The 23,301-nt window shown below is 46.0% G+C and overlaps 1 protein-coding gene across 3 annotated transcripts in view; it reads left to right on the top strand.

Annotated features, from left to right (window-relative positions):
* Positions 1-2,116: 2,116 nt before the first annotated feature.
* Positions 2,117-23,301, top strand: part of PHF21B (PHD finger protein 21B) — a 167,686-nt gene continuing 146,501 nt past the window's right edge. The window contains exons 1-2 of one of the 3 annotated variants that reach the window (XM_048515717.1): positions 2,117-2,329; positions 3,478-3,543. In XM_048515717.1, the coding sequence (XP_048371674.1) occupies positions 2,276-2,329; positions 3,478-3,543 (120 nt within the window). In that variant the 5' untranslated portion in view covers positions 2,117-2,275. Of the gene's footprint in view, positions 2,330-2,467; positions 2,626-3,099; positions 3,187-3,477; positions 3,544-23,301 lie in introns of those variants that run through there. The other 2 variants (XM_048515718.1, XM_048515719.1) reach the window with 2 other exon arrangements.

Below are 23,301 nucleotides of genomic sequence, written 5' to 3' on the forward strand. Positions count from 1 at the left end.
TGACTGACATTCTTACTAAGCCACTAACCAAGATGAAATTTGAGAATCTTCATGATAAATTATGTTTGCATGTTTTGTGTGACTGACACTTCCACCCCCATGGCCCCCCGTGGCCCCCACGTGGCCCCCCCCCACGGCACCCCACCCCCTTCCTTACCTTAGTTCCTTTTCTTTTTCTAGTACTTTTTCAGCCTGAAAAAAGCTGCCTCTTCAGCCTCAGGCTAAAAACTGCCTGAGGAACTATACTTCCTGAGGAGACCTTGTGATCTCTTACAAGGTCTCCTGGGAAACTGTGGAAGTTCCTCAGACTGCTTTGAGCCCGGACCAAAATAGGTCGCTTTTTTCAGCCTGAAAAAGTACTAGAAAAAGAAAAGGAACTAAGGTAAATGTGGGAAGGGGGGTGGGGGGGCTGCGCGGGGAGACAGGGGGTCACAAGGAAAAGGGGGAGCGGACATGGGGGCGATTTTCCGCCCCCCAGACGTGCGCCTGGTGCGTGATGCGCCCCCTTTCCCCTTGCCGCTCTGCCACTGGGCTGGAGACAGCAATATCTCAGATGTATAAGGTATTAAAATACATGGCATTTGAGTAAGTTTCAACAGAATTGCAAGGAAACAGAGTCCACGTAGAGAACACCGGGAGATCTCAGAAGCGGCAAAGCAGTGCAAACTTCCTTAGAAGCAGTTAAGGAAGAATTGGTGTCTGCGGGCTCTTCAAACCATCTCCAATTGTTTCCAGTATCGCAAGTATTCTTCATTAGTTAAACTTTGTGGGAGGAGTCGGAATCCTAACCTTCCAATATTATTAAACCGTTTTTGAACTGTTACTTATTTGTGTGGGTCTCACACTCTGTTCTGGGCAAGTGCAAGGCCAAATGCAATTTTAGTTTGCTTGGGGAACAGAACAAAAACCATAAGATAAAATCAGATCTCAAAACTGATAGCACAAGTGACGTATAAAACTGAGATATAAAATTGATAAACCAAATAGCCTACCGCTAATTTGTGTTTAAATTACCCTGTTTTATATCTACATCTTAACAATATAGGCGCTGTTTGCTACCGCTCTTGTGATATTAGGACGATCATCTTCTAGAAGCTTTTTCATACAGCTTTCCTCTGAACCAGATGACGTTGCTATTGGGAGAGAGCTAAACATCTTTGCCCTCATCATCTTATGCAGGAGACATCGTAGAAAAATATGCGATTGGATCTCTATTTCCACCATCTCACATGTGCAGAGCCTATCAATGTATGATGCTTTCTTATATCTACCATCTAACATTGCAGATGGAAGGACATCACATCTAGTCAGTGTAAAAGCTCTCCTAAGTGACTGAATATCCTTATAAGGGGATGGACTCAAGAAATATTTATATGATGCCTTAAGATTGAAGTCTTGTTGGCAGCCCATATCTTGAACTCTCTGTTCAACAGCACTGTTAGATATAGATTAGATCTTGACTGAAGAGGGTGCTTAGTGAGAACCCTCATTCAGATCTTCCCTGACTTCTCGCATCCACCTGGGTTGAAAAGTGTCTTGTGCTATCAGAGGCCAAAGTCCTTCGCTATTTAGAAATAATGTATTGTCGAAACACTTTCAGCCATTGATAAGCTGATAAAACAAAAACAAAAAATTCCCTTCAACTTTAATTTGTCCAGTCTCCAGTCTAAGAAAAGTGTTCGGAACGCCAGGAGGTACCTGCGGGATAAATCTCAAAAACTTGTTTTGCGTTAAAACTCATATATAAAAAGCAACTAAGAATCTGTTTTCTTCTATTTTACTCTCTCTATACCCAACAAGACCAGCTGGAATTCTGGAGGGGTGAGGAGAGTTGAGCCAAGGTGGGAGGTTGGCAACCCCTGATCGAGCCCCTTCTCCTCCATCCCAGCCCCCAACGCCTGGTCCAACCCAGGCCCGCTCCGATTGTGGGGCGGGCGCTTGGGCGCTCCCCTCCCCGCGCACTTCCCGAGTTCTCCGGCTGCCCCTCCGTTGTTCTCCCCGCTCCTCCGCTGCCTCCGAACGCGCATGCTCCGTGCGAGGACCCCTTTCCCCTCCTCCCCCCCGCCCTTGCTACATCCGGGCAACTTCAAATTAGCATTGACAGCCGTGGCACAACTTTTCCCGAGGCAAAGTGAAATCAAGGCGCGCGCTCGGAGAAAATATAGTCCCTGCCGTTTTTAAGTCTCTTTGGTCCCCGCCGGAGGGGCGACCGGGCGGGCCGAGGCGATTAATCGGGTCCCGGGAGGAGCAGAGGCCCGCCTGGAGTCCCGGGCCGATGGTCGGCTGGGGGTCGTCGGGGGGGAGCCTTCCCCCCCTAGTTTGGCGGAAAGTGAGTGATTTGTCTGTGTCCCCAGCAAAGAGGCAAAGAACTTGCTTTGCAGCCTGAGTAGTTGTTTCTTGCGATTGTTGGGGCCGCTTTCCGAAAAGTCTTTTTTGGGGGGGCGGGGGGGGACGGTTCCGTTCGGGTTGTTGCTCCCGGGAGGGACGGTGGGGGCCAAGGGGGGGCAGAGCCCCCCAAACTTCCCCGGGCTTCGCAAGTGGGAGGAAAAAAGTGCCTGGCAAGTTGAAAGGATGGAGCTGCACAGCTTGCAGGAGGCGTTCAAAGTGGAGCTCCAAAGTCATCAGGTAAAGCCCAGGAGAGGGAGCCCAGGGCGGCCGCAGGGGCCGAAAGAAGCCGGCCCCACCATGCCGGTCCCAGTGGCTTCGGCTTCTTGTCGCAGGGTCTATCGATCGCGGGGGGGGGGGGGGGGGGGGTTCGGAAGGGAGGGAGGGTGTCGCAAGGGGGCTTCCCCCGGCCTCCTGGTGGCTCCGGCGCCCGCGGGCACCACTTTGCCAAAGTAGTTTTTCAGCTTGTTGGGCTGAGTTTCGGTGTGGCTGGTCTCGGTGGGGAGAGCCGGAGTGCACATTGCGGTTGGGGCCGGGTGTGTGCGCGCCTGTGTGTGTCGGAGAGATTAGGACGAGACCTGCATATTTATGAGCTGTGCTTGAAACTGACTCGCTGTGTTTACTTGCCTCTTTGTTCCATACCCCTCCCTCCCCCCTTTCCACACACACACACAGACACACACACGAACATTTTTAAAAATCCATTACACGTGAAAACACTTTCCAATTCCTTCTTTTTCTGGGAGATTATTGGGGGTTTTTTTTTAGAAACTAGTTGCACAGATGAAGCAAGATCTACAGGTAAATGCAGACTATGTATATTTATTTAAGAAAATCCTCTTTCGCAGCATTTTAGTGCAGTTTCTTTGGGACAGCAGGATGAAAAACTTTATCACTAAGAAATCGCGAATCGAAGGCTGGGCTGAGCTTTGTTACTTGAAGGGGGTTATGATGCCCCCCTCTTTCTTTTGCATGCTTTTCCTTGGTGGTTTTTTCTTTTGCCTCTGAGCCATTCCTAGACTGCAAGTTTACTCTGAACTGCCTTTAGTTTACGCCGGGTCTTTAATCTGCATTTTATTGCCATTTTTACAGAACGGTGATCTTAAGAAACAGATCCATGAGAGGCAATCGAGAATAACAGCTCTTAATGACAAACAAGTAAGAACGAATCGATTCAGTTTTCTGTCTGTGGATTGAGGTTTCTTTCTTTTTCTTTCTTTCTCTTCTTTCTTTTTTTTTGCAATGCACTTTCTAAACATCTGAGAAGAGTCTGCATTGTCTGAAAAATAGTGACATAAGTGAATAAAAACACATGTTTATGGAAGGCATCTCGAACTGAGGGAAGGTTTTAAAAGCTGAAATATTCAGTTCTGTCTTGCTTGGTTTGGAACGGTGTTTATACTGACAATCAGTATCCCTCCCCCCCCCTCAACAGATAGTAGTTGGAATTTTTTTTAAAAAAAAAATGAGGCGTCCATTTTGAGTTGGTCGACATGTTTTAGGAATACGGGAAATTTCTTTGGTCTGGCACTAGTTTGTTTTCACTGCCTTGCAACGTGGAAGAGCAACGAGTTAGGAATGACGGGAGTGGAGCCACTTGGGAAGCCGGGATTTCTGTTTTTGATTGGGAACTGATTTTGCTTTCATATGCACCAACCCAGCAGGCATCTTCTCTTTCTTCGGGCTAGTCTGAAGTGTTGGGGTTGGAGTCGAGTTCGTGGATGCACAGAGACCACACTCATGTCCTGCCTTCCCCTGTACAGTTAGGCAAATCCGAGAAGAAAAAGACCCTTCCCCCCCCTCCTTAAAAAAACTTTCTTTCTGCCGTGCTCTGCTCTCTGGTTTTGCAGTGAGTGACCCCCCCTCCCCCACGGGAGTGAGGCGCAGTGCTGGCCCCCCCTGCCTCCCCTGCCTCCCCTCCTCCAAGCGGCAAGAAAGTTCTCCGGCATTGTTGACTTGAGGGCTGCTCCGATCAGCTGATGGGACCGGGAGCCTTCGCTTTCAGCACCACGGACAGCTGCCATAGGGCGGCTTCGCTTTCAGCACCACGGACAGCCGCGCGCCTCTCTGGAGCTTTAAAGCGGGGGGAGGGCGGGTGCGCGCGCGAGTGGGGGGGAGGGAGCGCGCGCGCATGCACGCTCATGCACGCTCATGCACGCGCCAGCCCCTTCCTTTCTCTCCCCTCCCCTCCCCTCCCCCTCTTCTCTCCCCCTCCCCTTCCAGTACTTCTAGAGCACAGATCGCGCAGCTGCTCAGAGAGCGAATCTGCGATCTGCCGGTTTGCTTCTCCTCCTCCCCCCGAAACATAAAAGCGAACTTTCCCCACGCCCCCCCGCCCCCACACACACCTCTTTCCCTCCCTCCTGCCGCTTTCCAGAAGCCCCTTCGGCGGACAGAGCCAGCCCCGGCGGCCCCAGCCCCTTCCTCCTTAGGAATGCCGCCGCCGCCGCCTCTCTTTCAGCACCCGAACTTGGGACAGCGCCCCGGAGCCCACCCCCACCGCCGAGGCTTCGCCCTACGCCGCCTGCGGAGTGGGGGAGGGGAGGAGGGGGAGGAGGCATGGCTCCCCCTCCCCACGACGTAGTTGTGCTTTAAAGTTGCCAAGTCAGCCGTGCAGCTTGCTAGCCCCCATCTTCCCTCCCCTGCCCGAGAGGTCCGTAGCCGTTGGCTGGCTCTGAATGTCTGCAAGCATCGCCGGCCCCACGGCTCCTTCTCAGCCCAGAATTGGTCGGCGGTCTCACTTGGGTCATGGACGCATCCATTTTGGGCGGAAAGGGGTGCTCGCTTTCTTCCTGACATGGAAAAAAGTCCTCAGAGTTTGAATGGTGGTGGTGGTGCGGGGGGGAGGTCGAACACGACCGTTTGGGTTTCTTTGATGACTTCTGTGGAGAGGAGAGCAGCAGAGCAGCACAAAGATGTAAATCACTGCATGTTTTCCAAGCGGAGAGTTTCTTTTCCGGGGCGGGGGGGGGGGGGGGGGGGAGGCGTAGAGGCCAGGAGTCGGTAGCCTCGAGTGGTTAGCCGTTTTTCATGCAGGGGGTTCTTCTGATTCTGCTAATACACCAAGCAGAGAATTTAAAGCCCCATAGCAACCTCACCCCACTGAAGCATTTTTACATTTTCCACCCCTCCGCAGGGAAGCAGTTTGCCTGCATTCAAAAGGTATATCGCATTGCTCCCTACTACCCCCACCATTATAGCCGGGGCTCGAAGCCCGATCCAGTGTTTACTATGCAAGTCAATGAGAAGCTATTTGTTATGCGGTGCTGGAATGTAGACAGGGCAAAGAGAAAGAGAGGCAAGAATCCTTCCACTCTGCTCTTGGTTGCAGAATGTCGTTCGGTTCCCAATCTCACCCCGGACCTTTGCAAACTAATGCAGAGGCAATGATTGCATCTTACTCCCTTGCAGGCATAGAAAACAATTACATAAAGATCATGTAATGGGGGGTGGGGGTGGCAGTCTTTGGACTTGAGTATTACTTTTACTGGAAATGGCGTGTTCAACCCTGCTGTCTTTTCTATGAGATATGGAGCCAGAAGGTGGAGACACACAAGTGAAATGAATTTTAAGGTATCTGCTGAAACCACATTATGAAGTTATAGGTTGGTACAGTTATCACTGTCTTCAAGCAGAGGGTCTGAGCTAACCTTTTCATGCCCTGCACAACTTGGAAGAGGTCTGTGGAGCATGAGATTAATGGTGGACTTGTTGAATTAATTCATCCTTGTCCAGTCAGCAAAAGTGAAATCCACTGGGAAACGTCTAAGTAACTCCTCAGGTAGCCAGGATTAGAAATGATAGCTTAACATACTCTTCTACTCTTTTGGATATTTTGTCTGCTAATTTTTAAGACTCTGCTAATTTGTAACCCATTAATGTCCACTTTTGGACATGAAAATCTTCTGCCAACCAACTCCAAAACTGAGAGAACTTCTGTTTAATTGTGTGCACATCTATGTTTAGTGGGGAAAAACATGAAAAATATGTCTGAGGGGACAATCCCCGTGAAATTAAACATGCTTGACCACATTGAAAACCGCTTATTTCAAACTTATCTGACCCTTGACTAGATTGTTGGTGATAACTTTGTTACATTCAGAGCATTCTTGTTTTGATTAATCTCAACACAAAATTAAAAAAAATGAAAAAAGTTTTCCTACGTGAAGCTGTAAATTGTATTATTTAAAATATAGTATCAGCAATAGGATGAAGTGCAATGCTGAGCGTGGATAAAATTTGGAAAAGCAGAGACATCAGCATCAAAATCAAGCACAGGCTAGTCCAAGCCATCATCTTCCCCATATCCATGTATGGGCGTGAAAGCTGGACTACAAAGAAAGCCGACAGGGGAAGAATAGACACGTTCAAGTTGTGGTGTTGGCGAAAGCTACTGCGCATACCATGGACAGCTAGAGTGACAAACGCAGAAGTCTTGAGCCACATAAAACCAGACACATCACTAAAAGGGAAAATAACCAGGCTCAGACTTACATACTTTGGTCATGTGATGCGATCAAATTTGCTAGAAAAATCTATGATGCTAGGACTTGTCAGTGGCGGGAGAAAACCTGGACGCCAAAGAATATGATGGCTAGATACCATAAAAGCTGATACAGGCATAAACATCAACCAGCTGAAGGAAGCAGTACTTAATCGAAAAATGTGGAAAGAGCTTGCATATCGGGTTGCCAAGGGTCGAGAACGACTGAATGGATAATGTCGTCGTCGTCGTCGTCATCATCATCATCTGAAAAATAACATTCATGTTTGCAGCTGTATCAGAAAACAATCAAATTCGTCCTATTTGCTGTGAACTAAACTAGTTTCTGTGGTAGTTTCAATGCCGGGTTATAAAATGTGTGTGTGTGTGTTTAAATGCAACTTGAACCAGCACTTCCTTTTGCTCTCAAAGGCAAAGTCGTTTCAAAAATGCAGTGTACATGCATGTCTTCCCCTTGTAGAGCTTTGTTGAATTGTATTTACCTCTACTTTAAAAAGATGTGATGTGTGAAGATCCCATTCATTGGTCCAGTGGCTTTACACCGTGAATCCATATCACCTGCCGAGCAACTGTAATGTTTTCATCTTGGCTGACAGGTGACAAGCATGGTTATGTAAATAAAAAGGCTTTCTTCCCAGAGTTGTTCTTTAAAAGAACACTGATGTGCTCTGGTGCATTTTGGTTTGTGCTTTCCAGGTGCCCCTTAGCACTTTCCGCTGCTTTCTGAAACTTCTTGCTTATTGCAGTCAGACTCTGGAGTATAATCTGCTACCCTATTTTGAAAACCAGCAGAACGCTTTCAGGACTTTCCGTGCTGATGAATTTGGGAGGCAGACAAGCCTGCCATGGAGCAAAGCAATGAAAAATATGTCTTTCTGAAAGGCAGGATGTGTATGCCATTCACTTCTACACTGTTTCATTTCTTTGCTGTAATTTACTGCCTACATAGCAGACCATGTTAGTCTCTGGCAGACTGTTCCAAGATAGTCCTGGCTGGGTTTGTCTCTGGAGGGCACATGTCCAGAATGAAATTGTTGGCTGCTGTTTGCTATTTATGACCTGGCTGGAAGTCAGTTCTTGAGAGCCAGTAGAGTTCTTGGAATAAAAATGCTCTTGAGCATTTGGGGCGCATGGGCAAATGATCAACTACGCTGTCTCTTTTCTGACAAAAGGCTGTTTTTGTTGGACTTCTCAAATCAAAACGGGCAGAGACAAAGAGATTCCACCTAAACATTAGGAAGAACTTCCTGACTGTTTGACAGTGAAATTCCCTGCCTCGGAGAGTGGTGGAGTCTCCTACTTTGGAGGTTTTTAAGCAAAGGCTGGATCAGCATATGTCAGGAGTGCTTTGATGGTGTGTTCCTGCATTGCAGGGGGTTGGACTTGATGGCCCTTGCGGTCTCTTCCAACTCTATGATTCTATGATAGAGGAATTCTACTCTATGATTCTTATGCACACTGAAGGAGAAACTTAAAACATTTACTAACACTTAGTGTTTAAGCTCGACATCTGTATCAGTGAAATTTGGGGGATGGGCCATGATACAGGAGTTACTCTTCTATAAGTTAAGGAATATTCCATGTGTGGAAACAGTTATTCTGGTTCCTAGCCGTAACCTTGTTTCTGAAGGAGCTATCGCATCACCAAGACAGTTGGCCATTAAATTTGCTCTTTTAAATTCCCCTGATTTTTGGGCGGGAACTGAATGTCTGTATTTAAGGACAATATTGGGCTTTACATTGGTGATGTTCTCTTGCTAAAAGTAGAGGCTCAGTTGATATTCTCTGGGACTCTGCGCATTGTGCAACCTAAAGAATTCAGAGAAGTTTTAGGCCTTAGCTGAAAGGGAATTCCTAGCATGCAGCTGGTGCGCTTCAGTCCTTCTGTCCCTTTCTTGGTAACTTATTGGTTGTGTTACTTTCTAGCTCAGTTAAACATTAACACCTTTGAGAATTTCTCCTCTGTGCACTTGTGTGTCGGTATCTTTAGCATTCTCACCAGCGTGGTGTAGTGGTTAAGAGCAGGTGGATTCTAATCTGGAGAACCAGGTTTGATTCCCCACTCCTCCACCTGAGTGGCTTATCTGGTGAACCAGATGTGTTTCCGCACTCCTACATTCCTGCTGGGTGACCTTGGGCTAGTCACAGTTCTCTTAGAACTCTCTCAGTCCCACCTACCTCACAAGGTGTCTGTTGTGGGGAGAGAAAGGGAAAGGAGCTTGTAAGCCACCTTGAATCTCCTTACAGGAGAGAAAGGTGGGGTATAAATCTGGACTCCTCCTCCTCCAATTAGGTGTGTAAGATTTGGGATCTTATAGAGGTCAGCTGGTTGCATTAAAAAAAAAGAAACACCTAAAGTGAACTTGAAAGCAGATCATTACTTTTTGGAGTTTGTCTAATGATAAAAAAATTGCCTTCTGCAATTGCCTTCTAGTAGACCAACCTCAGGCCATCTATGTCTCTGAAACATATTGCCCGACTCGTTTTGGTCCGTAGAAGTATAAACAGTGGGAGAAAGATTGCTTTTAAAAAAATCCTACAATGGTAATGTCTCACTTGGAAGTGCTAGAGGGTGAAAAGTGAATGTAACTTTTGTTGTAACTGTTTAAATGAGTTCACTTTGATATTTTAGCCTCTTAAAACACCTGCTGTCGGAAGAGCACAATTGATTTCAATTAACTTTGAGTTTCTTCAATAAGATGACTCTTACAATAACTCTATTAATCCCATGATGCCTCATTAGAGGAGCTGACTATGATGATTATCTCTGTGATTTAGTAATGTTTTGCTTGCAAGGTCTTTGTCTGCTCAGAAAAAGAACTACTTGTAACAGCGCCGTGTTGAATTGTCTCTTCTTTCATGCTTAAGGTATTGATTACCTGTTGCGAGAGTGCCCAATCTAGAGCAACTGAGATCAGACACTGATTCTTAAAGAATTGATGATCTCAATTCTTTAGTGCTGAAGAAACTTGGGTTGTGGGTGCTGGGTTTTGTATATAAATCGTTTTAGATCATTTGAAGTTTAGCATAAGTAGTTTTCATAAGAACACAAGAAGAACCCCACTGAAGCATGCCAGGGAATGGGATCTATTTAGCAGAGGTGTAGCAAGGGAGGGAGGCACCCGGGGCACTGGTGCATCCTCCGTCGCTGGCCCATCCTGGAACACCCCTGAATGCCCCTGCCACACCCCCACAGGGGCGTGTGCCCAGTGCGTCATGCACCCCCTTGTCCCTTTGGAGCTACGCCTCTGCTGAACAGAACAGAACAGAAAGCCTTAAATAGCCTCTGCTATTTAGTGCAGCATTCCAGCTCACAGAATAGCTAACCAGTTGCCTAGGAAGGAAGAAACCTTCCCCTGATCCTTCCCTTGCCTAGAAAGGAATAGGTCTTCCCTCTTAGCACTGGTGTTCAGGAGTTGACTGCCTCTGGGCACAGAAGTTCTCGTAAGTCACTAGTGTTAGAAGACATTGCCAGACCTATCCTCCATGAATCTATATACTTCCACTTTTAAAGCCCTCTGTGGCTGATTCTGCATGGGCCAAGTAAAATGTGTTGAGACCTTTAAAAAAAGCATTTGGTGGGAGGGAGTTCCCACAGAACTCCCCCCCCCCCCAAAGCTGCTAACCTGTTTTAGTGGCCAGGACCCAGGTTTAATGAAAATCACTAATTTAGCAACTTTCCCCCTTAAACCCGGGATGCAAACACTTCCTGCTTGCCTGTGCGAACTACGGCAAGCAGGCAACGTTCACTCCCCACATGCTTCCTACCACCATTATGGTGGATTCCCCAGGTGGCCGCCATTAGAGGGGATACCCTAATATGTGGCCACCATGCTGTGCAGGGTCTGGATTCTGGGTGGGAAGATTCTCAGCTGCGGGGTTCGCAAGGAAACACGGCACTTCTGTGTGAACAGTGCTGCCTTCTGGCTCCCGGATCCTGGCAGGCCCTTGCAGCTGCTGTGCAAATGGTGGCAGAGGCAGCTGAAATGGGTTTCATGAATCAGCCTCAGTTCAGAATCAGCCTATGTGGCATAGTGGCTAAGAGCAGTGCCTAAGAGCAGTGCCTAAGAGCAGTGCCTAAGAGCAGGTGCACTCTGATCTGGAGGAACGGGTTTGATTCCCAGCTCTGCTGCTTGAGTTGTGGAGGCTTATCTGGGGAATTCAGATTAGCCTGTGCACTCCCACACACGCCAGCTGGGTGACCTTGGGCTAGTCACAGCTTCTCGGAGCTCTCTCAGCCCCACCTACCTCACAGGGTGTTTGTTGTGAGGGGGGAAGGGCAAGGAGATTGTCAGCCCCTTTGAGTCTCCTACAGGAGAGAAAGGGGGGATATAAATCCAAACTCCTCCTCCTCCTCTCCTCCTCCCCCTCCTCCTCCTCCTCCTCCTCCTCCTCCTCCTCTTCTTCTTCTTCTTCTTCTTCTTCTTCTTCTTCTTCTTCTTCTTCTTCTTCTTCTTCTTCTTCTTCTTCTTCTTCTTCTTCTTCTTCTTCTTCTTCTTCTTCTTCTTCTTCTTCTTCTTCTTCTTCTTCTTCTTCTTCTTCTTCTTCTTCTTCTTCTATGTTCATGTTCATGCCCATTACTACATACATTGACAGTGAATCCCGCATTTTAATTACTTGCTTTTGTCTGTCCTGAACCTATTGTTTATCAACTTCATTGGATGCACCAAAGTTTTAGTACTCTGAGAGTGGGAGGGAAACTACCACCCTTCTGTCTTGTTTTTCTGCCCCATGCATAATTTTAAAAAGTTCTGAGATTTCTGGCTACTTTTAAAAACTGGATTCAACCTTAATGTCAAGATTCTTTGCACAGAACTTTCTTTCTTTCTTTCTTTCTTTCTTTCTTTCTTTCTTTCTTTCTTTCTTTCTTTCTTTCTTTCTTTCTTTCTTTCTTTCTTTCTTTCTTTCTTTCTTTCTTTCTTTCTTTCTTTCTTTCTTTCTTTCTTTCTTTCTTTCTTTCTTTCTTTCCCTCCCTCCCTCCCTCCCTCCCTCCCTCCCTCCCTCCCTCCCTCCCTCCCTCCCTCCCTTCCTTCCTTCCTTCCTTCCTTCCTTCCTTCCTTCCTTCCTTCCTTCCTTCCTTCCTTCCTTCCTTCCTTCCTTCCTTCCTTCCTTCCTTCCTTCCTTCCTTCCTTCCTTCCTTCCTTCCTTCCTTCCTTCCTTCCTTCCTTCCTTCCTTCCTTCCTTCCTTCCTTAGCACTTTAGCTTAGCTCCAGTGAAGATCATAGTGGTCAATTATTTCAGGTCTGACCCAAGGTCTTATAAAAGGAGCAAGCCTTTATTTTATGATGTTACAGGACTTCAGGAGAGGAAGACCACTGAATTCTATATTTTCACCTGACAACCCTAGCCAAAGTGATTCTATTATTTCAAGAGGCCTTCCTCCAAAGGCCAGGGCAAAGATATATGCTTTACAAGGTACGCTGGTCACTCTTACACAGGAGGTTGCAAAAGAAAATGAATATGGCTGTACGGAGTTTAAAAATAAAACATTATTTATCTCTGAAGCAGCTAAAGGTATTTGACGAGGGCCAGAATGCCAAACAGCTTGATTTCAATAGGAGAGCTAAGCAGATGTGTAAATCTCTCTAACTTAAATTCATGAGACTGTAGCAAAGGGCACAGAATAAATCTAAATAAACAAATGGGACTTAGAAATGCTTAACTTCAGCCAGGTTGCATTCATTTTTGTTAGATCTACGATTAGAAAATGGGTAGGTGAAATAGGGCTGTTGTCCTCTGTCCTCACATTTACTTCACGCAACGTCACCGTTGCACCTGCTAGATGAGGAGGTAGCGATGTGCTGAGAGCCTCAGCATGGAAGCCAAACTCTTGCCCCCTGGTCCAGCGCTTCCCCTACTGGACTTCAACTCCAACATCGCTTCTGTGTGAAATTGCTATCCCTTATTACAGCAGTTCTCAACTTGTGGGTCGTGACCCCTTTGGGGGTCGAACGAGCCTTTCACAGGGGTCACCTAAGACTCTCTGCACCAGTGTTCTCCATCTGTAAAATGGATAAATGCAAGGGTTGGGGGGGCACCACAACATGAGGAACTGTATTAAAGGGTCGCGGCATTAGGAAGGTTGAGAACCAGTGCCTTACTAGGTCCCCCTAATCCATGATCATCCCTAGAGTTTTGCAAGTGTTTATCTCTGTTTTCTTTATTGCTGTGGTAGTCATGGAGGGCACCGAATGGCCTTCTTAGCGCAAGCCACTGGCACAGAAAGTATATCCTCGTAAGCACTTTTCAGGGTAGGGCAGGACTACAAAACTTGTGATTCACTGATAGCAACGTCTGACCGGCAGCTGTTCAAATGAGATGCCAATCAAGAATCAGGGTGGCCGGCTGCAGGTTGGGCAGTTCCTGGCAATATATGGAGTGGGTCTAGGGATGTAGGAGTTCAGGGAGGGGAGGAGCCTCAGGCCCCTTCCGCACATGCAGAATAGCATACTTTCAGTCCACTTTCACAATTGTTTGCAAGTGGATTGTGCCATTCTGCACAGCTTTAAAGTGCATCGAAAGCGCATTATTCTGCGTGTGCGGAAGCAGCCTCAATGGGGTTTATGCCATACAGTCTACCCTCAACAGCAGCCATTTTCTTCAGAACAACAGACCTCTGTTGCTTGGAGATATGTTGTAATCACAGGAGTCCTGGAGGCCCCACCTGGAAGTTGGCAACTCTAATCTAGAAGGACCCTTGGCCTGATTCATCAGGACTGTTCTGTTCATGGAGCAACACAGTGCGCCGGCCAAGTGTTGTGACTTGCCAGGGATTTGCCTGCACCCGTTTTGCAGTCTCATTCAAGCGGCAAACACAAAACATGTATCAATGCTATTATGCGCCACTGCATATGACTGGTAGTCCTTTGCCTGGATATGTCTAGATAGGCCTGGCAGAAGGAAACCTTATCAAGTGGGATTTCAAAGCAGGAAAGGCTATTGAAAGACCGTTGGTACCAACATTCGTGATAAAGAATCACTCTGAAATATGATTCCAAACTTAACTCGGTGCTAACAAATATTAATACGCATACCAAATAACGTTTAGTGGTAGAAAACATATGTTTGTGCTAGAAACGAACAGCATCTTCCCTGAACAAAATATTTTAAAATCCCCCTTATTCTGGTGGAGAGTTAAACATGTGTTGCACTGTGCCTATGATTTTTAAGTGAGTCAAAGACTTGTAATTTCTGTAACCCTACCCTAGGAAATGTAGCTATTACATGACATAAAGGCACGTGGAAACCGAGGCTGCAATCTAAGGCGCAACAGGGTCGGATTCAATAGAATTTGCTTCCAAGCCACTATACATAGGATCCAGCTGTGCAGCTCGGAAAATACATGTATCTGGCTCATTTAAGATACGACCAAACAAGGATGAGAATAGAACGAGACTGAAATGCTTCATTTTAAATTAAAGAAGGTTGTTATTTTGACCTGATTGACTCTGAACATACTTTCCCCATCATTTGTTAAAGCCTTATGTATGCTTTCCATTATACACTGAAGATGTAAAGATTATTCCTTTTACTTAAAGTAGCACCAACTTATGGCTGGTTCCAGCATAAACCTTTCTGCCATAAACATTATCTTCCTTTTTCTTGAATCAGCGCCTGATTATGTAGCCGCAGTTTTCAGATTGTCAAGTGAAATTGCTGATGCGGCTTAGTCCTAGCTACAAGCTCTGTCTGCCAATACTAAGCAGCTCCTGAAATCTTGTATATACTCTGCTTCACAGAGTGTGTGCAGCCCCTTCTGGGTGATATAAAAAAGTCAACCTTGTATAAAATAATATATGTTAACTCCTGGAAGAGTTAAACCAAACAGCCCAAGGTTAAGACCGAAAAGAATACGCTTTCCTCGGCAGAAAGTGAAACAGATCAGAAGCGCTGTGTAAGGCTGCTGTCGGGTAGGGAAGGCCTTGTCCCTATTCAGGAATCGTCTGCAAGGGTTGATTTGAGCGTTGAAGAAATGATGTTATTTTTTCAGGAGCTGAGATTCACTCCAGGGAGGAGACGGAGCCCAGTGATTGTGGGAAGAGACTGTTTGCTGTGAAATCTGGCTGATTGCTTACGTCTAATCAAGGAGCGTATAATTGGGCTTGAAACAGAAACTTTGAATCCACAGACTACAATTTTCTTTCCAGAGCATCTTAGGCTAAATAACAGCTTTCCCCCTCTGGGAGAAAGGCAGTTCTCCTTTCGGGTCACCTTTCAGCCAAGAGTGATTTGCTTCTTCAGTCAAAATAACTCTAATGGGCCCTAAAGTAGGTAGGGAACCCAAAGTGGTTTGCTTTGCTTCTCAAAAAAAAAGAAGCGGCGTCGCATCATGAGTTATGAGGATCAAATGAGACGATTGAAAACTTAGACACTCCGTGCATCTTTACCTGCATTTGAAGTAATTTCCAGTTTCTGAAGCATTTGAATAATCAGAGACTGCTTACAGATTTATCAGTGAATGAAGAAGAAGAAGAGTTGGATTTATATCCCCCTTTTCTCTCCTGTAGGAGACTCAAAGGGGCTTACAATCTCCTTTCCCTTCCCCCCCCCCCAACAAACACCCTGTGAGGTAGGTGGGGCAGAGAGAGCTCCGAAGAACTGTGACTAGCCCAAGGTCACCCAGCTGGCGTGTGTGGGAGTGCACAGGCTAATCTGAATTCCCCAGATAAGCCTCCACAGCTCAAGCGGTAGAGCGGGGAATCAAACCCGGTTCCTCCAGATTAGAATGCACCTGCTCTTAACCGCTACGCCACTGCTGCTCCTGGACGTTTTTTCTTCATCAAAAAAATGAGAAAGGGTATCTGACCTAGGAATGGGACAGACCCAAGATTATCCCTATTCTATCCTTTGCTGAGTTATGCAGGTATAAAACCAATAGGTTTAGGGCAGCATAGCTCCGTGTAGGATCATACTTCTGGTAACATTCAGGCAGAAAGGTGGACAAGTTGGAAAGTGTAATCTAAAATACACAACAGTTATTGGCAACTTCAGCTCCAAAGCTGCCGCGCTGCTTTCTATTGTCAGTTGTAGCACCCCTTTTTAAAAGGCTTTCTGTGAAATGAACCTCCTGGCCCTGGCAATCAGCATTCTCCTCTGGGAAAGCTGATTTCGGCAAAACTAGCAAATTGCCGGTTTCCTTTTCTTTTTCATAACTTATTCTGCCGTTTTGCCACTTTACATAATAAGGCGGCGGCGTGGAAAGAATGTCGACCCCGCTCCCCTCTACAAAATCTCCGTCTCTAGATTCAGTAATCGAACATCCATAACCAACTCTCCGCTTCTTTTAACATGCCGTGCTCTTGTAATATGTTCCATCCTCATTAGGCCATGGGGAGGGGATGCTGGTTTTTCTTTCCTTTATTTACAAGTCTTATTCCTCTTTGTGCCTGGGAAGCCCCCCTCCCCAATTATGTGGAGACCCCTGCCTTGTACATGGGTAGCTCAGGTTGGCTGCTTTTGTGATTGGGGAGGGGGGTGGTTCATTTTCCATTACATAGAGCGATGATTCAAGCTTTGCTAATCATGGTACGGAATAAGTACATTTGAGAACTGAAACCCCTCCCCAGCCATCTTTCAGGCATCAGGAAATAGATCAGACACAGTACACTTCATTTCAAGGATATCTTCATAGCCATGAGGGCAGGGGTGGGATTCAAATAATTTAACAACCAGTTCTGGTTGAGGGGGGGCTGCAGCAGCCGGTGGGCATGCCCATGGCTTGCCGCCAGCTGCTGCACCCCCCCTCCAGCTCAACCTCCATTGGCTTGTCTTTGGAGGCAGCAGGGCCACCGCTGATGGGGGTTGAGAAGGGGGCAGTAGCAGCCAGTGGCAAGTCTTGGGCCCGCTGGCTGCTGTGCCCCCGGCTGCTCAGCCTCCCTGGCTCAAGTGGGCAATGGGGGGGGGCACAGGGGTAGGGGGCGCAGTGGTGGGATTACAACCGGTTTGCTGAACTAGACAAAAAATTAGCTACCCCTTCTACTGAACCGGTGCAAACCGGCTGAATCCCACCACTGTATAAGGGCTAGAAACTTGATTAAAAGCATGCCACACACTGAATGTGAATTCTGGGAATGAGTTTTTGCTGTTCCCCTGCTACACACGCCCATCCCAGCTTATGCACTTTGTGGACAATTAAGGCTCCCTGGATAAGCACGGGGAAATGTGTGCAAACATCTATTCTCAAAAAAGCAAATGCCAGTGATATACACCCTGTCCCTCCCACCTCTGTTATCTCAGAGACTTTGTTGAAGGTCAGCTAAAAGCATCTGTAACGACATGTCTTTAGTTAAAAGAAAATGTGCTGAGGTAGATTTTGCAACATTAATCATTAAGATGAAGGAAGTTCTGCAGAGCGGTGATCTAAATGCAGAAGTCGAACCAAAGCAACTGAAAAGTGCCACAAAAAATGTATAAATAAGCTTGACCCTTTGAATGTCTAAAGATTAATTTCCCCTTCTGCTAGACACCAGCCCTTGCTGGATGCAAACTTTGTCAAAAAGAGGTCCAGTTTTTAGTCTCCTATGGTTTATTTGTTTGTGCTAAACCTTAGGTCGAACTGTCATGAAAGGAAGATGCCTACTAGCCGACATCAGGAGTAAAAGAACTACGAAAGGGTTATATTCCTTGTTTCAAAAAAATGGGACCCAGGCACACATATCGAGGCTTTATTGACATGGGTTTTTACAGAAACGTTTTTCGCTGAGTGGGCTCGAATGGAGTACGATCCTCATATCTGTGATCTAATTATAATCACGAGGGACAGGACAAAATAAGCAGTCTTTAAAGGAGGGGAAAAAGGCTCCGGCAGCTTTGTTTAAAGTGTCCTTTAATGAACTTCTTTAGTCGCTTGTATCTTAGCAACACATTTTATTGCATACCAGTGCGGGAGAAGCAGTTTGCAGATGGACTTGCGAGCAGTAATTTATTCTCTCTCCCCCCCCCCACCCTTCTTTCTTCTCTGTGGTGGTGACTCAATTGGAATATCCAGACTCGCTTCCCAACACTGATAGCTCAATCGAAATCCCTGATTGGTTCATTTGTATGTGCTCTGTCTTGTTAGTTGGGGAGAAGAGTATTTACTATCTTAAGGGCTCAGGGCTCTGCAGGCTGGGCTAGGCAGAGGGGAGGCAGGGCTGAATATTCAGAATGGGAGCCACGGGTGGAAGAAGAAAGCAGGCCGGCTTGTGTTCATTCTACTTTGGAACACCCCTCCCCCCTCCCCCTCCTGTCATGGTGCGCATCTATTTCTGGATTCCTTGATTATTTATTATCTGTTCTGAGTGGGTTTATATTTTAATCCTTTTCTTCTGCGCTACAACCGATTCGGATACAACATCTGGGACATTTATAATCCCTTTCTCCTTTCGGACGGTACTCTCTGATTTTAAAATGTAACAGTATCTTCCCTAGTTGTCGATTTTTTTGGGTTTTTTTGCCTGTGCGTGAAGCCGGCGCTCTCCGGCCCCTTCGGAAATGCGGTTGGTTTAGCTCGGTTTATGGTTCAGGTGCCTCTTTCTTGCCTTCCAGTCATTAACTCCGTGATTTCAGTGGGACTAATCAAGGAGGCAAAGTGTTACTCAGCATGACGAAGGGCAGCGAAATCTTGTCTCTTGAAAGGAGCTTTTGTTCAAAAATGAAAAGAGGCAAAATTCGTTTGATTGCATCAGACTAATGCAGAACATGACGCCGGGTCATGTTTTTAGGAATAACGCTAGGCCACATTTTTAGGAATAGCAGTAATGATAACCCTAATAAAGGGGCATTAAAAATGCACAGAAATGAGGTCAAGAAGGGCATATAGGATAGTGATCCAAACATCTGGAAAAGCTTGCATAGGGGACAACAGCTACAGCACACAAGGCAGATGTGTGTTTAAACTACCAAGTGAGTTTCTTGTTTTTGTTAGAGGGACAGAAAGCTATAGATGCTCTTTCCTTAGCATTTGCTGATAGGAAAATGGCTTTCAAATTACACAAGAGCATTTGTGTGCCAGGAGCCCTTTATGTTATAATGAAATCCTACATGTTTTTTGACTCCAGTTGTCTCCACTTGGAAACTTTATGTTCTTTTCTCACAGCCTGTGTGCCTGGGAAAGAATCCAATCTGGACTCTCCTTGCAATAGGGATAGGATTGGAGTAACAAACATTTTGTAGCAGTGAAATAGAAGGTATAAAACGCCGCCCTTTTGCTAAAGAGCGATCTCTCTTTTCCCACTCATTGCCACTTTGGATCTTCATATCTTTTGGATCTTCGGGAAGGGTTAGGGTTAGGGGAGGGAGGGGGAGCGGGTCCATCATCTGGTCTTGGCCCAATCACCCTAGGGAAAGGGGAGGGAGGGGAAAGGTTATGGTTAGGGGAGGGAAGGGGAGGGTTAGGGAAGGGAGGGGTCTGTCATCTGGTCTTGACCCACTCACCCTAGGGAAAGGGGAGGGAGGGGAAAGGTTATGGTTAGGGGAGGGAAGGGAAGGGGAGGGTTAGGGAAGGGAGGGGCCTGTCATCTGGTCTTGGCCCAATCACCCTAGGGAAAGGGGAGGGAGGGGAAGGGTTATGGTTAGGGGAGGGAGGGGGAGGGTTAGGGAAGGGAGGGGGTCTGTCATCTGGTCTTGGCCCACTCACCCTAGGGAAAGGGGAGGGATGGGGTAGGGTTAGGGGAGGTAAGGGAAGGGGCAATTGGAAAGCTAAATCTGAAAATGTTATGCCATGAACATCAAGAAGGGCATTTCAAACATGTTTAAGATAAAAAGAAGAGGGAGGAAAGGCTAGGTACATTGCTCAACAAGGATGGTGAAATGTTGCCAAGTGACAAATTTAATGCAAAAGTATTCAACTTCTATTTTGCCTCCACTCCACGCAATTTCAGCATGCAAAAACGGCCCTAGAATCACCTAATTGGCTGCTGAGTGAACACACCGTTGGACTTGAGGTGCCTTGGTCTGACCCAACATGACTTTTCTTATGTTCTTGTGAACATAAGGAATTGTGCAGCCTAACAAAGGCACACAAATGATGAGCTGAGAGAATTGCAGTTTGACTGCGATCAGGAGCTGGTTAGGAAATACCTGGCTCGGTTACAAGAGTTCGATCTTCTAGGTTAGATGAATTGCATCCTATGTTGTTAAAAAATCATTTGGATACACCCTCAGAATCTCTGTTGATTGTCTTTGAGAAATACTGGAGGAATGGTCAGGGGCACTAGAGTGAAGACCAAATATTTTCCCCAAAGGTGGGGAAAGTAGGATTCAGGAAACAATAGATCTGTCAATGTATTGTCAAAGGCTTTCACGGCCGTATTCAACTGGTTCTGGTGGGTTTTCCGGGCTGTGTGGCTGTGGTCTGGTGGATTTTGTTCCTAACGTTTTGCCTGCATCTGTGGCTGACATCTTCAGAGGTGTATCACAGAGAAAAGTCTGTTTCACACTGTGTCTAAGTGAGAAGGAAAAGTTTAGTGGGGTATATTGTCCATGTCCCAGGGTGGGGAACCAATTTTGTTTTTGTTAGGGACACAGCCCGGAAAACCCACCAGAACCAATAGATCTGTCAGTCTGACTCTGGTACAAGAAAACAGATCAGTTTATAAACATCTAGACAAAATTTAGGGATTAGTTGCAGACAGCATGAATTTGTCAAGAATAAATCTCACCAGATTGATATTCTCATGGAGTATGAGTATACTATGAGTGTATGTGGAGAAATGTAATTTGCTGTGGCGGTTTGGACTGAACCAAACCTTTGCTTTAAGTTTTAAAAAGTGTATCTCTCTTGGCAAAGTACAGATGAACAGGGAATCAGTTGCTCACCAGCGCCCCCCCCCCCCCCAGGCTTTAGAAATGCAAATGAAAGGCCTGGTGGGATACAATAAGACAGTCAAGTCACACATACACAACCCTTCTTCCAGAAAGGTGACATTTACCAGAGAACAAAGTTTGGGAGGTTGAAAACCCTAGAGAAGTTTCTTTCCTATAGAGTTCAGGAAAAGCTCCTTTGATCTGAACTGACCAGGGCATAGGGAAACGAGATGTTAAAACTCCTTGGCCCATGGAGGAGGATCTCTTTCGGTGCTGATTCCTTTAAGGCAGACACAATTTTCACCTGGGATCTGTTAAAGTGGGGGATTGCAGACCTGAGCAGAGGCTCTGGGGTAATTTAGTACCATTGCAACTTTTAAATTAAAAAACAACAACTTAGAATAACATTTGCTAGGGCATGTACAGAGAATGCGGTCAGAGGAACTGTGAATTTACGCTTTCCTTTGGGATCCCTTGCTCACTCTCTTGTTGTCCTTGAAAGTATGCATGTGGGCATTTTCTTTTTAAGAAACATTTTAAACTTTTAATGCTGGTAGTGGTTCTCTGAACCGTGTAGATCTCCACTGTTTTGGATGTGCGATTTTAAAAGAAGCAACAGTCACAAAGGGAGGGGCAGTCAATTGGCTGTTCCTCATGGGGTACACAAGTGCAGTAAATCATCCCCATGATAACCAGATGGGAAACATAAACAGGAGGCAAGGCTTTAGGACAATACAGGGAAAGGAAGTTGGGAGCTTGGTCCGAGTGGGCAATTCCTACAAAAGCCAGGTTGTGGCTGTGGATGAATCAACAGACAAAAAATAGCCCTCCCGGTCTTGGGAAGGCCAGGTCGGTGGAGCATGCCAGGTAAAATCTGGATTGCCACAGGTGCAGATATCCAGAGGGCAGGACAGAACAGGCCTGAAGGTCAAAGTGCGGCTGTTCTACCACAGTATCTATTCATTTCAACGAGGTATTTGATAAAGTCCTTCATGTTATTTTGGTCAGCAAAGTGAAGGCTAGTGACTATTGGAAGGCCTGTTCTTCTTGCTAACTCAATTGATATATTCAATCAAATGTAACTTATCATCACTTAGCATGGTGAGACAAAACAACTGGAACAGGAAAAGGTTATGTTATGGTAACATAACATAGAACTACCACTACTGTTGCACTCTGGCTATAACTAATATTTCAGATACGTATATCTATATACATGAGTTTATATCATTGTTCATATTTTTTTATATTTCATTAGTTATAAATACAATCATTTCTTGTCGACTCCATCCAACAGGTAAGTTCAACTTATTTTTAACAATTATAACAAATAGATTCAGGGTCATCCGTATTAATTCAGGTAAGTATTTAGTTCATACTCTCCCATCAGTTCAACATCCTTAAGGTAAGTATTCAATCAATGCGAAAACATGTATATACATAAATATACTTACCTGAATTAATACGGATGACCCTGAATCTATTTATTATAATTGTTAAAAATAAGTTGAACTTACCTGTTGGATGCAGTCGACCAAATGTTTCTTAACATTATAACTTTAATGAAATATAATCAAAATATGAACAATGATATAAACTCTCCTCCTCCACCTGTATATGTCTGCAACAATGTCAGTCCCTCAGTCAGAGAAAAATCCCTGCAACCAAGTAATGAACTAAATTATTAATATTTACTGTTGCACCCCCTTTTCTTATATGATAACATAACATAACATAACATAAATAACATAACATAACATAAACCATAACAAATGTTATGGTAACTGTAGTGCTGAGAGCCAACATGGCCTACTGGTTAAGACATCAGATTAGGATCTAGGAAGTTCAGGTTCGAATCCCTACTTCGCCATGGAATTTTCAGAAGCATGACAGATGCTGGGTGCCCTGGGGGCAGGTCACGCACTCTCGGCCTCTCCGTACGTGGGTGGGAGACCTCCAAGCAACACCAGAGTCATGACATAGAGGCAGACAATGGCAAACCACCCCCGAACATCTCTCGAAAACCCTACAGGGTGACCATAAATCAGCTGTGACTTTGTGGCAAAAAGAAAAGTGTGAAAAAGGAAAACAGACCCTACAGATCATAGCGTGTAAATCCGTTGCTCCTCGCCATTACAAAACAACACAAAAAGACTGATCTTTTTCTGTACTACCGTGGATTGTTGCATGCACACGGTTTTGATGAACGTCTTTTCTATTTGTACAGTGCAGTCCTAAACCCAGTGCAATCCTAAGCATTACTTTTCCGGTGTAACTACTTTTTTTGGGGGGGGGGGTTTTCCCATAAGACAGTGATGGCGAACCTTTTTGAGACCAAGTGCCCAAATTGCAACCCAAAACCCACTTATTTATCGCAAAGTGCCAACACAGCAATTTAACCTGAATAACCCCCTCGAGCAGGGGCCAGCCTGCTGTAGCCTCCAGCAAGTTCCACATGTGCCACGCTGTGCCTCTCTAGCATCTCTGCCACCTTGCCCCGCCCCCGGGCAGCAGCCACCTGGAGCACAGGCACCAGGCCCGCCAGCTGAGTCCTCCCTGCTCACTGAGGTGCACGCACATCAAGTCCAGTGGCCCAGACCAGCCTAGATGTGTTTGTGTGTGGGGGA

Source organism: Sphaerodactylus townsendi, linkage group LG14 (genome assembly GCF_021028975.2).
Source record: "Sphaerodactylus townsendi isolate TG3544 linkage group LG14, MPM_Stown_v2.3, whole genome shotgun sequence".
Classification (NCBI taxonomy): domain Eukaryota; kingdom Metazoa; phylum Chordata; class Lepidosauria; order Squamata; family Sphaerodactylidae; genus Sphaerodactylus; species Sphaerodactylus townsendi.